Source organism: Thamnophis elegans, chromosome 5 (assembly GCF_009769535.1).
Source record: "Thamnophis elegans isolate rThaEle1 chromosome 5, rThaEle1.pri, whole genome shotgun sequence".
NCBI classification, from domain to species: domain Eukaryota; kingdom Metazoa; phylum Chordata; class Lepidosauria; order Squamata; family Colubridae; genus Thamnophis; species Thamnophis elegans.
The window spans coordinates 43,158,527-43,172,051 of NC_045545.1; the positions used below are offsets into that span (position 1 = coordinate 43,158,527).

The window sequence follows — 13,525 nt, forward strand, 5'->3', positions numbered from 1 at the left end:
TATTAGTTATTAAATGTTAGGACAACTGTACAACCTAAGGCTCTTAAACAATAATATTTTTAGAAATCCATCCAAAAAAATGAATAAATATCTCTTTCAAATAAAGGCAGAATTGACTTTAGAATACATGTTCCATGAAGATTATAATTTTGCAATTTGACATTCATTTTGGAATTAATGGCTTTAAATATAAAATAATAAGGACACTTACTAGGTTACTTTCTACTTCTAATGAGTCACATCTCTTTCCTTTCCCTAACCCAGTTATTGTTTTGTCCAAATACAATATTACAACAGATTGAATGAATCGAATGATTTGGGACTTGAGTGGTATAAATTTAAGAAATATATTTGATAGAAGAATGTACATTGGAAGATTTTAATACCTGTCCTTACATAAATTCATGATAGTGTAAATATGACAACAGGGAGTTACAGTATTTGGGACAATAAAAAATAAAAGTATAAATAAAACCTATAATGTTAGTCAGACATCTGGATCTAAAACCTCTAGTTAAGGCAATAGGAATGGCTCTAGTTGACGGGATCCGGGGGGAGGAGCCTGTCGCCGAGGAGGGCTCAACCGAGCTCCTCTCAGAGATCTGGTCTGTATATCTAAATAAGATCATAGATATCACCCCTTTTTGGCATAAAGGGGCAGGGAGTAGCTCTGTGTGCTAGGGTCTATTCGTAATTCACAGCCTTTCTCTTTTTTTTTGGCTGTGGACAGAGATTAGATCCAGCGTGAGCGGAGCTTTTATCTCCAGCCAGTTCTTCTCAGCTGCCTTTTTTTTGCAGCCCTAGACAGGCGACCCCCCCCCCCCCAGGACAAAGCAAAGTTGTTTGAAGCTAAGATTAATACGGGTCCCACCCCTGTAAGATTTATGCTTTTATTACTATCGTAAATACCAGCACCATTTGTCTTAGAGGCTTTGTTATCGCCAGAATTCGTTGGTAGCGGAACAGCGACAGCTCCCGAGGGACATAATTATATATTTCTCCACAAAAGAATCCAGAAACGCGATCATGCAAAAATTTTACAATAATAGTTTGAGAGTTGATGGCCAGAACTTGATTGTCTTCAAAGAAATACCTTTCCAGATGTTAAAGGCAAGAAGGGACTATACCTTTTTAACTAAAGAGCTTAGAAATCATCAGATTCAATATAAATGGGAGGCCCCAGCCGGCATTACGGTCACATTTGAGAATCAAAGACTTCGTCTCAATTCTGTTTCGGAGGCTCGAGATTTCTATTACAAGACTTTGAAGGCGGGACTTCCTGATTCACTTGGAAAAGAGGAGAGACAAGCCGAAGGAGAAGGCAAGCAACAGACCACATGGCTGCAAGATGGAGGGGGTAGCTCCCCCTCCCTCGGAGAAGCAGAAAAGCGGAGTTTGAGGATTTAGACATTCTAAAATATTCACTAAAGTTGTGGATTGAATGGGGGTTTGCGACCTCTCTCCGGCAGAAAAAGCGGAATTTATTGGTGGGGTGATATTGAATGTATATATGTAAAATGCATGCAGAATGATTTACGCTGTTTAAATCTTGTTAGAAGGGAAAGTTTGAAGAGATTATTTTAAAATAGAAGGTAAACTGATCCTTGCTGAAACTATTATTTGAATATGTGGAATGATCTATGCTATTTAATTTTTATTAGAGGGGAAAGCTTGGTGAAATTATTTTGAGCTAGATTTTAAACTAATGTTTGCATAAATTTGATAGTGGCAAATATTTGAGAAGCAAGGGATGAGGGTAAAATGCATGCGGAATGATTTACGTATATTGGTGGGGTGATACTGAATGTATATACTGAATGATTTACGTTGTTTAAATCCTATTAGAAGGGAAAGCTGGTCCGGATCATTTCAAGATAGAATGTAAACTGATTTTTGTGTAAAGTAATACTTGATCCACGCTGCTTAAATTTTACTAAGAAGGGAAAGTTTGGTCAGATTATTTTGAATTATTGTTTGAAATTAAGGTTAAGAAAGGGAAAGTTTGATTATTCTTCTGTAAAGTAATATTTGAATATGTGGAATGATCCACGCTGCTTAAATTTTACTAGAAGGGATTATGTTTGAGTTAGATTGTATATTGATGTCTATACAAATTTGGATAAATGTTTATCTGAATACAAGGTTAAGGAAGAGGAATGGGAGAGTCTACAGGAGGTCGGGGTAAATAACAAAGAAGCAAGAGATGAGAATAAAATATAGATAGAATGACTTATACTATTTAAGCATAGATAAAGATGGGGGGCTGAGCTTAACACAAAGAGTTTCTTTTTTTTTCTTTGTTCTTTTCTTTTTTTTCTTTTTTTTTTTTGGTTTTTTTCCCCTTTAATATATTACTTTTATTTTTAATCCATACGAACATAAGATACTTTAGATAGAAGGCAGTGCCAGGTGTGGGCCCTGGGAAGTCGGGAGGAGTAGGGACGGGGATTTATGGTGGGTGGGTGGGTGGGTGTTAACATAGTCGCAATAAGAACAAGAATGCACTTATATACGGTTGTTCTTTTTTTTCCCCTTTTTTTCTCTTTTCTTTCTTTATATTTTTTTTCCCCTTGGTTTATTTTACTTTTTATCAGATTATAATAAACAACACTTGAATAAAGGAATACACCAAGGAGGGAGGTAGAGGGAAAGAAGAGGGAGGAGTAAGGAAGGAGTAAGGGGAATGCAAGGAGGGCGTGTTGGGAGTAAGGGGAGAAGGAAGGTTTGAGGGGAAAGGAAAGTAGGAGGGGAGCGTTAGAGGGAGGAAAGGAAAGTTGGAGGGGGTAGATGGGGTGTATGGAGGATGGAAGTGTCAGGTGGGGTTGTGAATGATGAGTTGTGTTTTCTTTTTTATTTTTTTTTATATTTTTTTATTTTTTTTTCTTTTATAGCAAATACCCTGTATATAAGTGATTGTAAAATGGAATGTGAAAATGAATAAAATAGATTAAAAAAAAAAAAGGAATGGCTCTAGTTAAGGCAATAGGAATGGCTGTCAACTTTTTTTCTCATATACTAGATGTGGTTAAGAAAGCAATGCACACTCTGAAAAATGAACTTTTTAGATTGACAAGGTAATGTTCATTGAAACCACATATATACACTGATCAATTCAGTAGTGAACAATCTTTGGAACAAAGACATATACATTAACACACTGTGCTATAACACAACACAAGAGTTAGAGAATGTATGAGAAAAGCACTCTTTCTACAGTATATATGCACTTTGTTTCAGCCTCATGTAAGTTTTTCAGGTATGAAGTTGAGAAATGTGATTAGTAATCTTCAAAAAGAATGGGTTATGTCCATTCATTCAGCTGCCTCAGTTGATCAACCTAGATTCTTGGCAGTGTTGCAGCCTTATATTTTGTAGTCAAAGTTGGGCAGATTATAATTAATTCCACACTACACTGCAGAAACTTCAAAACTTCATGTCTGATGCTGCAGTTTATTAGTGAAAGTAGCCGTTAATAATCTTACCATCAATAGAGGTCAAGATGACCCGAGAGTGATCATAGGCAATCACATTTGCATAGCGATTCTTTGGTTTATTCACTTCCAAGTTGGAGTTCTCCCAGGTGAACTGCTGCCCAGGATCAATGGACTACAAGATAAATGATAAAAAAGAAGAATAAGTGTCCTTTCTCCTCTCTCTCTCCTTCCTTCCTCCCCCTCTGTCTCTCTCACACACACTCATATACATGCAGCATATTTATTACTTTTCCAACTCTTATACATTTTCTCAATGTTGAAACAATATAGAATAATATACTGAGTAAACAGTTTCATATGAGTTATCTGATTGATGATTAGAGAATTTACTTGCTGGGTGGGACATTCAATCTTGTTACCACTTCCATTTATGCTACAGACAATACCCAACAGTAATTTTAAAAACAGGCCCTTTGCCAGTTAAATACAACATTTAATGTTTCTGTCACATGAATTCTCTATCATCTAACCCTGAAACACAGATGTGGTATGAATTGCTGAATACTGACTCATATCAGTAAATTTTCATATGCAATATACCTGAAAATATAGTACAATTAGCACTTTTTGATGCCTAAAGGCTAATTTTCCAAATATCTTTTTTTAATTAAAAAGAGAGAGAGAGTTAAGAGTAGAAGCACGTATGTACACAAGCCAAACATACACACAGATAAACACACCAAGAATCTCTGAGGAATGAAATGAGGATGTGATGATTGAATTTAGGAATACAGATCAGTGGACACAAAAATGGATTGTTTGTGTTTATGTATTTATGCATACATGGAAAATGGACTGCTCCCTTCAAGCTCTCCCATAGCTATACCTAACTTGGCATGGCAAATATTCAATATTCATCCTGGAATAAGCATCTTGGAATGTACTATTGAGTCGGTAAATCATCTCTCCCAACTGCTATTCTTTCCCCACAAATCATTTCTCACAATACTTGCCAGCAAAGAAACAGCAATTCAGGTCCTTAGATCAATATTTGCTGTTCGACATTTATACCAGAACCAAATCCCTCATTTGCTTACCTCAACTACTATAAAAAAGAAGTATCAGTCATTTTTCCAATAAGCCAGAAGATTATATGACAGGAAACTAAACAGCAAAGAAATGACAGCAGAAATGCTAAGGTAGAACCCCAAGTAACAAAATCAACTACCATAGCCTACATTTAAGTTATTTCCAGTATATTGAGGGATGTCTGTGGGTTGTGTACAATTCCCCAGCACCATCTGTAGTCCTCCAACACTGCACGGCCAAATTTGATGGCAGAGTGTCTACTTTGTGGCAGTGCAATTGTTAGGGTTCCCTTGCTTAAAGAAAGAAAGGGAGGTTTCTGTGATATTTCTGCTCCCATTTCCATTTTACAAAGCCTAAGCCTCTGACCAATTTTGAAGACTTTAAAGATAGAAATAGGGGTAAATCTCTTCTTCTTTAAAGGCCTGATGTTCCCTTAACATACACACATGAAGGCTTATAAGTCCCTCCAAAGCCAACCTTCATTTACAAACAGCGCACGTATCGGTATCAACAAGGCCATGGGAGCGATGAGTGCCTCCACCTGTTTGCTGGATCTGTGCCCCTCCTGGCTGGTTTCGACCAGCAGGGAGGCAACATGAGGCTGGCTCCAGAGGATTACCAACTCGTCTCTGCAGGAGGGATCTTTCCCACATTCCTTGAAGGAAGCAGTGGTAAGACCCCTCCTTAAGAAGCCGTCTCTGGACCCAGCCATTCTTAACAACTACCGGCCGGTCTCCAACCTCCCTTTTTTAGGAAAGGTTGTTGAGAAGGTGGTGGCCCTGCAACTCCGACGGAGCTTGGATGAAGCAGATTATCTAGATCCCTTTCAGTCTGGATTCAGGCCTGGATACTCCACCAAAACTGCTTTGGTCGCGCTGACCAATGATCTCTGGCGGGCCATGGATGGAGGACACTCCTTTATCCTTGTGCTCCTTGACCTCTTAGCGGCCTTCGATACCATCGACCATGGTATCCTTCTGCGATGGCTGGAGGAGGTGGGAGTGGGAGGCACCGTCTTGCGGTGGTTCTCCTTTTACCTCGCAGAGAGGTCGCAGTCGGTGTTGGTTGGGGGACAAAGGTCGACCCCTAGGCCCCTTAAATATGGGGTCCCCCCTCCTATTTAACATCTACATGAAGCCACTGAGTGAGATCATTCGCCAGCACGGGATCAAATACCACCAATATGCGGACGATACCCAGTTGTACCTGTCCGCCCTGTGCCAACTCAGTGTAGCGGTGGAAGTCATGTCCCAGTGCCTGGAAGCTGTCAGGGTCTGGATGGGGGTGAACAAACTCGCACTCAATCCTGACAAGACCGAGTGGCTATGGATGTTGCCTCCCAAGGACAGTTCGATTAGTTCATCCTTACGTCTGGGGGGTGAAAACCTACTCCCCTCAGAGAGGGCCCGCAACTTGGGAGTCCTCCTGGACCCACAGCTGACATTAGAATATCACCTGTTGGCTGTGACCAGGGGGACCTTTGCCCAGGTTCGCCTGGTGCACCAGTTGCGGCCCTATCTGGATCGGGAGGCACTTCACACGGTCACTCATGCCCTTGTTACCTCGAGGCTTGACTACCGTAACGCGCTCTACATGGGGCTGCCCCTGAAAAGTGTTCGGAGACTACAACTAGTCCAGAATGCAGCCGCGCAAGCGATATTGGGTGTACCAAGGTACACCCACATCACACCTATCCTCCGCAAGCTGCACTGGCTTCCCATTGGTCTCCGGGCGCAATTCAAGGTGCTGGTTATCACCTTTAAAGCCCTATATGGCTTAGGACCCAGATATCTGCGAGACCGTCTTCTGCCGCATACTTCCCAACGACTGATAAGATCGCACAGGGAGGGCCTTCTCCCGGTGTCGTCAGCCAGACAATGTCGGCTGGCAACTACCCGGGGGAGGGCCTTCTCTGTAGCCGCTCCGACCCTCTGGAATAAACTGCCCCCAGAGATCCGGACCCTACCTACGCTCATGGCCTTCCGTAAGGCTCTTAAGACCTGGCTATTCTGGCAGGCCACAGGCTGTTGAACTCATGACTGAGTTCCAGCCCCAATCAGACTGGGTGTATGTTGTGGTCATTTTTAATCAATGTTTTTTGTGTTTTTAACTTTAAATGTATTGTTGTAAGCCGCCCGGAGTCCTTCGGGATTGGGCGGCCTATAAATTTATTAAACTAAACTAAACTAAACAGAAGGAATGATTGCCAAGTTCAAGATATTAAAGATGCTTTTCTGGAAAAACTGAAAATCTCCACATCAATTGTAAAGGATTTCCATTTCAAGGAACAACAATTGAACATATAAAAAGGATTTTCACAACTTCAACAGGAAGGATAGGACATCATAATGTGGCTAATAAACGGTTTGGAAAATGCAAGAGGAAAATAAACTATTATCAGCATAATAATCAGGCAGTGCAAAGTGACAGACCAATTGTTATAGCTGACTGTAGTCATATTAAGCACACCTCCTAACTGATAGAGGCAGGTCCAAGGATGGTTCTAGATAAAACTTTTATAGAAAAAGCTGTATTTCATCCATAGAAGTGTATGAAGGATCAACCAGGTCATCCTTCTACACTCAGCCAATATTTCCCTGTTGTCTCTTTCTAACTCTTCTAATCCTCAAGGGGTGGGGAGTAGAGTAACAATGCATTTTTTTCAGCCAACATGATGAGAAAATAAACAGCCAGGATATGGTTAGATGAACTGTGGCAAAAATGGATTTTTTGGAGAAATCTCTCTAGCCCTAATATAGTGAGATTGTGAATCTGACCACGAAAAATCAGTTATTTATATTAGTTGCACAACTATCATGCTATTCCTTTTTATGGTAATCAACATTATGTAAAGTACAGACCTCTTGAATGCACATATTTTTTGCCCATGCAACTTTTAGATTATAACAAAATGGCAGTGTTTGACAGCACTACAGAAAGCAGCAAACTTCTTAGTCCAAAGTTACTTGGGGATGTTCATCTTATGCTTAGGTAGGTTTGCTTTGTCCCAGGAAAATGGAATCCATCTGGGTTCCTCATAAAAGGAAGTTCCCAGTTTGTAATAAATCTATGATAGAAATCTTTTGCTCTTGGACAGGTATTTCACACCTATAAATGATCACAAAACATGGAGGCCATCTGAAATCTGACATTATAAAGAATGATGGACAGTTTAAAATAAACTAATAAACACACTTATATCTCAAGCTACATTTCAGTAGTTGTGATACACTATAATATGCTCAAATTCAGAACTTTTGTCATTTCATCTCATTTCCTAGATGTCAAACAACATCTGCAGACACTTAAGAAAAGTAACTATCTCATAGACATTCTTATATTCAAAATACCTGGTATAACTAAATTTTCATTATTTTCAAGTATATAAGAAGTGAAAACATCCTTCAGAGCCATTTCACAGGTCTTTTTCAAAACCAGAAAAGATAGAAGTACAAAACTCACCTCTGTATTAAGTCACACTAAAATTGCTGCAATGTGTTGAAAAAGAAAGGGAAAGGTGGCACAAATCAACCATCCATTCCCAATTCCCAGCAATGCCATTACAACAATTGTTTTGCTGTAGAGAAAGTGTAAAATCCTTGACTATGCTGTCATTAACAAGCCCATAAGAAGGCAAACAGGTGAGAAAGGCAGGAGAAGGAATCCACCTGGCTGCGAAGAGGTGCTAATTAAATACGCCTGCAAATGAGTGACTCATTTAGTAGTGAAATGATTTAAACTCTGATGAATTAATGTGCACCTGTTTTCCCCTTAACACAAACAAATGAGTAAATAAGCCAGAGCAGGGGTGCTTAGAATGCACCTGTAGACCATTATATGCTTCTTTTACAGATGGGCCACACCAAGTAACTCCCCACCCACCAAACTACCTTTTGTTTGGTGGAATATTCAATTTTTTTTTGAAATTTGAACACACAATTCCTTAAGGTCTCATCACCATGATTTTAACAAGTCCAACATGTCTCTGAATGATAGCAGCTCTTTGTCAGCTCAACCACCGAACAATATCCAACCATGAAGCCACTCAAATGAGGAGTCAATCACAGGACATCATTACTACAACCACAAGGAAACAGCTTCTACTAAAGCAATTTGTATATAATTGAATAAATGTACACACACTGGAGGGATGAATCCAGACACCTGAGGATTTCACAACCCCAAATGCTCCTTGTCATAAAACTTGTTGCTACTGGTGTATTTTCCCATCAACTTTCCCAAATGAGACCTGCCTGTCTGCTGTGGGCTGAAGAGCATGTCCTGTACGTAAAGCAGAAAGAAAAGGGGTGGAATAACAGACTTCTACTCTGGTAATACAGAACTGCTCTCCGATGTGCTGAATTCTTAAAGTGACAAGCAGCATCTGAGGGAGCTCTAAAAAATGCCAGAGATCTTGTTCTGCTGTCAAATGGGGTCTAAGGAAAGTCTGGAAGGGGAGGTCGGAGGCTGCTTGGGCAGAAGGTAGAGAGCTGTAGTGAGGCACAGACCACATTTCTCTTTCTTGTCTACAGCTGTCACCACAAAACCATGTATTTTCACCTTGCCTGAGCTCTGAAGGGCTCCTAATGCTGTGGCAGATGGTTGCAAGGGAAGGGTTAGAAAATAATATAGGGCAGATTCACAGGAGCATTTGATGGTGTTATATGAACATTCAAGGGGTAATTATAAACATATTGTCTCAGCAGGTGGTTGGGAAGTGGAACATGTAGGGTTTCCTATTGCCTTCACAGTGTTATCTCAGAAAGAATGAAGCATCTCAGGGCATACTGAGAGTTACAATTAGAGCTCCCACTCTAATGGTATAGAAAAGGGAAGAGTTATTTTCCCTCCTGCTCCATGGTGGCAGGGAATTAGAACTAGCAACAGAAGCAGCGATTTTTCAGGAATTCATCCCGTGAAAGCAGTGCTCTTTGATAGACAAAAGACTGCTGGGATTTGGTTCAAAAATTCTTATGACAATGTATGCACATTCCATTACATAGGAATATATAATACTACAGAGATTACTCGTGTTTGTGTATATTTATAAGCAGAATGTACCTGCATTTAATGAATATCATTTAGTGTCTCAGAGTAAGGGCATATAAAGAAAAAATTCAAATCTAAGCTTTCTTTATTTCCATAGGGAGGAAGCGCAGCTATTTGGAATTTTGAGATCATATCAGTATTCTTATGAAAGGGCTACTGTTGTGGGCACTATAAAAACACCCAATTGCTAGGCATTAAACTGGGAAAGATGCTTTCTGCTACAGCCTCTATTTATTCTTCCTACACCCAGAATCCATTTCCTTCTCTAAACCAGTTGTAGCTGCCCACCATTCTCATTTCCTAAGTTTTTCTACAGCATGTGGAACACAGAGGTGTGCTTTTCAATGTATTTAGTTAATTTATACCCTACGTGTCTGACAAGTGCTCAAGGTGGCTAACAAAAATTAAAACTAAAAGACAATAGAAATGGTTTAAAACAATTTCAATTAGAATAAATTGAATAATTGCAAAAAAATCATCAAACAGTTGAAAGCCTAGCCACAAAGATCATCTTTACAGATTTCATACATAAATAAGGGAGGGGCAATGTAATTCCAGTGCTGCATTTGGTAGCTGTGGATCAACACAGATAGTCTTTTCTCTCATTCAAGAAAAAAGTGTTTATGATAATCAGGAAAGGATTCTTCTGCTGCTCTTACCAGGACAAGCTTAGTGGTTCCTAGACAGTCAGATTTTAAGTTGTTTAGGGTTTTAAAGGTAAACATCAACGTTTTCATTGTATATGGTAAGCAAAAGCGCTGATCTTTTCTATTTTTTTCTTTCAGTCTTGTCACATTGTTCCACATTTACTGACCTATAGTTGCCAATATAGTACTTTTTTCCTTTTCTGCAATTCACTGTTCAATGTCTGCATTCTGTACTTTCTATTGCATAGCTGTAAGCTATTGCTTACTTTCTAGCAAGTGACTTTTTACTATATACTCTGTTCAGTCTTTCAATCACATTTCTAAAGGGTTTCAATACAAATTTCCATCTGCCTTTAATTTACTTGCCTCTATTGGATCTCTTCTGTTATTTATTCTTAAAATCTATACTTATACATTTTCTTGTTATTTTTCTGATCTTAAAAATATTATCCTTTCGTTAAAAAATTCTTTTTGCTGACATTCTTGATTGATGTGCTTCTTCTTATTCTTTCTTGTTTGACCCTGAAAGTCTGCTTTCAGTAGTTGAAACATCTTTTTTTGCTGCTTCAAGCTCTTTTTAAAATTTCTGTTGGGCTATCATGACAGTTTGTGCCGAAAGCCACTAAGATTTATCTTAAATTATAATCCTCTGCTTCAGTTCTCCACACTTTCTTCCCATGGCATTCAAGGATCTCCTTTAAATGTACAGAATCTTTCCTTATATGGATAACATATATGTTTTCCAGGTGAACGTTTGTGGACTAACAATTGTAGAAATTTAACTTGTGTATTAATTTTTCATGATGGAATTTTATTTATTGTTTAAAATATTTTTACTTATATGAATTACCCAGAGTTTGTATAAATTAATTAGGATACATGTAAGATTTAAAAAGTTTGAGGTTTTTGCCTGTCCAGACAATGCTTCTCTTTTGATTCTTAACAGAAGGAGCCTGCATTGTCTGAGATATGTTTCTGTCATCTTTTCTGTGGCCAGCATGAAAATACAGAATGTGGTAACCTTTCCCGTCAAAGCAGAACCTATTTATCTACTTGCATTTGCATGCTTTCAAACTGCTAGGTTGGCAGGAGTAACGGGAACTCATCTCATCACATGGAGCCCGGGTCTCGAACCTGGGCTGTCACCTTTCGAGCTGACAATCTCAGCATTTTTAACTGATGAGCTATCATGTCCCCTTAATGCAAATATTTTTATATCAGTATTTCATATAGCAAATCTAGACAGCATACTAAAAAGCAAAACATAGCCAACAAAAGTGTGAATTGTCAAGGCTATGTTTTCCAGTTGCAATGTATGGCTCTGAGAGCTGGACCATAAGAAAGGCTGAGCGCCAAAGAATTGAGGCCTTTGAACTATGGTGCTGGAGAAGACTCCTGCAAGTCCCTTGGACCGCAAGATGATCAAACCGGTCAGTCTTAGAGGAGATCAACCCTGATTGCTCTTTAGAAGGCCAGATCCTGAAGATGAAATTCAAATACTTTGGCCACCTAATGAGAAGGAAAGTCTCACCGGAGAAGAGCCTAATGCTGGGAACAATAGAGGGCAAAAGAAGAAAGGAACGACAGAGAATGAGGTGGCTGGAGTAGACGTCAGTTTAAATAGACTCCTTCCTGTCCCTGGTAGAGGACAGGAAGGCCTGGAGGAATGTTGTCCATGGGGTCGTGATGGGTCAAACATAAATTCGCAACTAATATAATTTCATGTTTTTACCCCACAATCTGCATTATTCTGGCTGATTATATTGCATTTTGCTATAGGAAACAGAATCCTGAAGCAAATAATAAAAGTACATTACAATAAATAAACAAACAAACAAACAAACAAATAACCACAATATAAGTATAAGGCAGAGAAACGGCATTTGTTTTCCTACCTGTTCCCATTTAATTCTCTGTGCATTCATGTGGTTAATTAGAAGATGGCCACTGGATGCAGACAAATGTCATGTATTTCACTGAATAATCATCTCTCTACTGTCTACAGTTTCCCTGGCTTTCCATATTTTGCTTAATTCTTGTGGCAAGATACCATGAGATAATTCTCCATGGACTTTTTGGGAAGGTGAATCCTACTATTACTGCTAATAAAGAGATCTGTCCTTAGAAATTGTTGGAGATGTCAAAGAAATAGTCTATTCATTTTCTTTAGGCATAAATTTGTTGGACATTTTTAAAGATCATTTATTTCCAGTTCTAATAAATATAGCCAATATTTGCTTGAGCTCAAATTAGAAAGACTGGAGCTAGAAAGCTGCAGATCAGAAATATATGAAATGCTAATTTTGAGAGATACTGTATTATTTTACACTATCATTAATGTCTCTTGTAAAAGTTCAGGAAACTAAAACTCCAAATGCTGCTTGCTGCTAACCTGACTTATAATCTTTTCAAGTCATACTCCTCCCCATTCCCCGTACATATCCCTGTCGCAGTATTACTGTGCCCATGTAAAATAGGCTTAGCGTCCAATTATAATGGGTTTGTATGCAGACATATAAAAAGATAATCCCAGATTGTTTTTCATTCAGCCCTTTGAAGTGACACCCCTTTTCTTAATAAAGGTGGATCAGCAATGTAGGCATCACAGTTCTCCCAGAATTCCTAGATTTTGCTCCTGCTTTTGATCACTAACCTTTAAATAGCTAGTGCTTCTCTAGAGCTTTTGGTCCCTAAACTTTTGCCTTTTGAATTCAGCATGTAAAGTGTCTTCTGAATCAATGGAGATATACTATAGCAGGGGGAGATGAGAAGCAGGAGATAGCAGAAACTATTATATATATTTATTTATTTATATGATATACATTTATTTTCTGCCTCTCCACATATGAATGTTTGCTTGTGATTTAAACCTTTTGAAGCTGAAGAAGATCCTACAGTTTGATGCAAGCACAGGAAAACATTTATCTTGCAATGGAATTTCCTCCAACACAGCTAGTTTTCAAATTAATCATTTCCCCAGTAAATGCTTAATCACAGACAAACCAGATAGCAAACAAGACTCATGACAATTCCTGGGCTCCTAATATCATTATTTTGGACTCCATCACAGCAATAAGAGCACTACTGTGACTACTGCCAATTTTCACCTTCAAAATATAGTTATTCAGAACTGCAGGAGATACAGAAAATGTAATGTGAGAATGATCAGATTAGTATATGTATTGGTTTCAGAGAACACCATCAGAAAGCTGCTGTATATAGTTTTTATGTTATGGGATTTTATAGAATTTCTTAGCATGACAGATGTTTTGATCTTTATGATTGTTGTGATTTGTTGTAAACCAT

General features: G+C 38.7%; 1 protein-coding gene across 4 annotated transcripts in view; it reads right to left on the reverse strand.

Annotated features, from left to right (window-relative positions):
* Window positions 1-13,525, reverse strand: part of PTPRF (protein tyrosine phosphatase receptor type F) — a 627,213-nt gene that overhangs the window by 21,442 nt on the left and 592,246 nt on the right. For all 4 annotated transcript variants that reach the window (XM_032217661.1, XM_032217663.1, XM_032217660.1 and 1 more), the window contains one exon: window positions 3,483-3,606. In XM_032217661.1, the coding sequence (XP_032073552.1) occupies window positions 3,483-3,606 (124 nt within the window). The remainder of the gene's footprint in view (window positions 1-3,482; window positions 3,607-13,525) is intronic.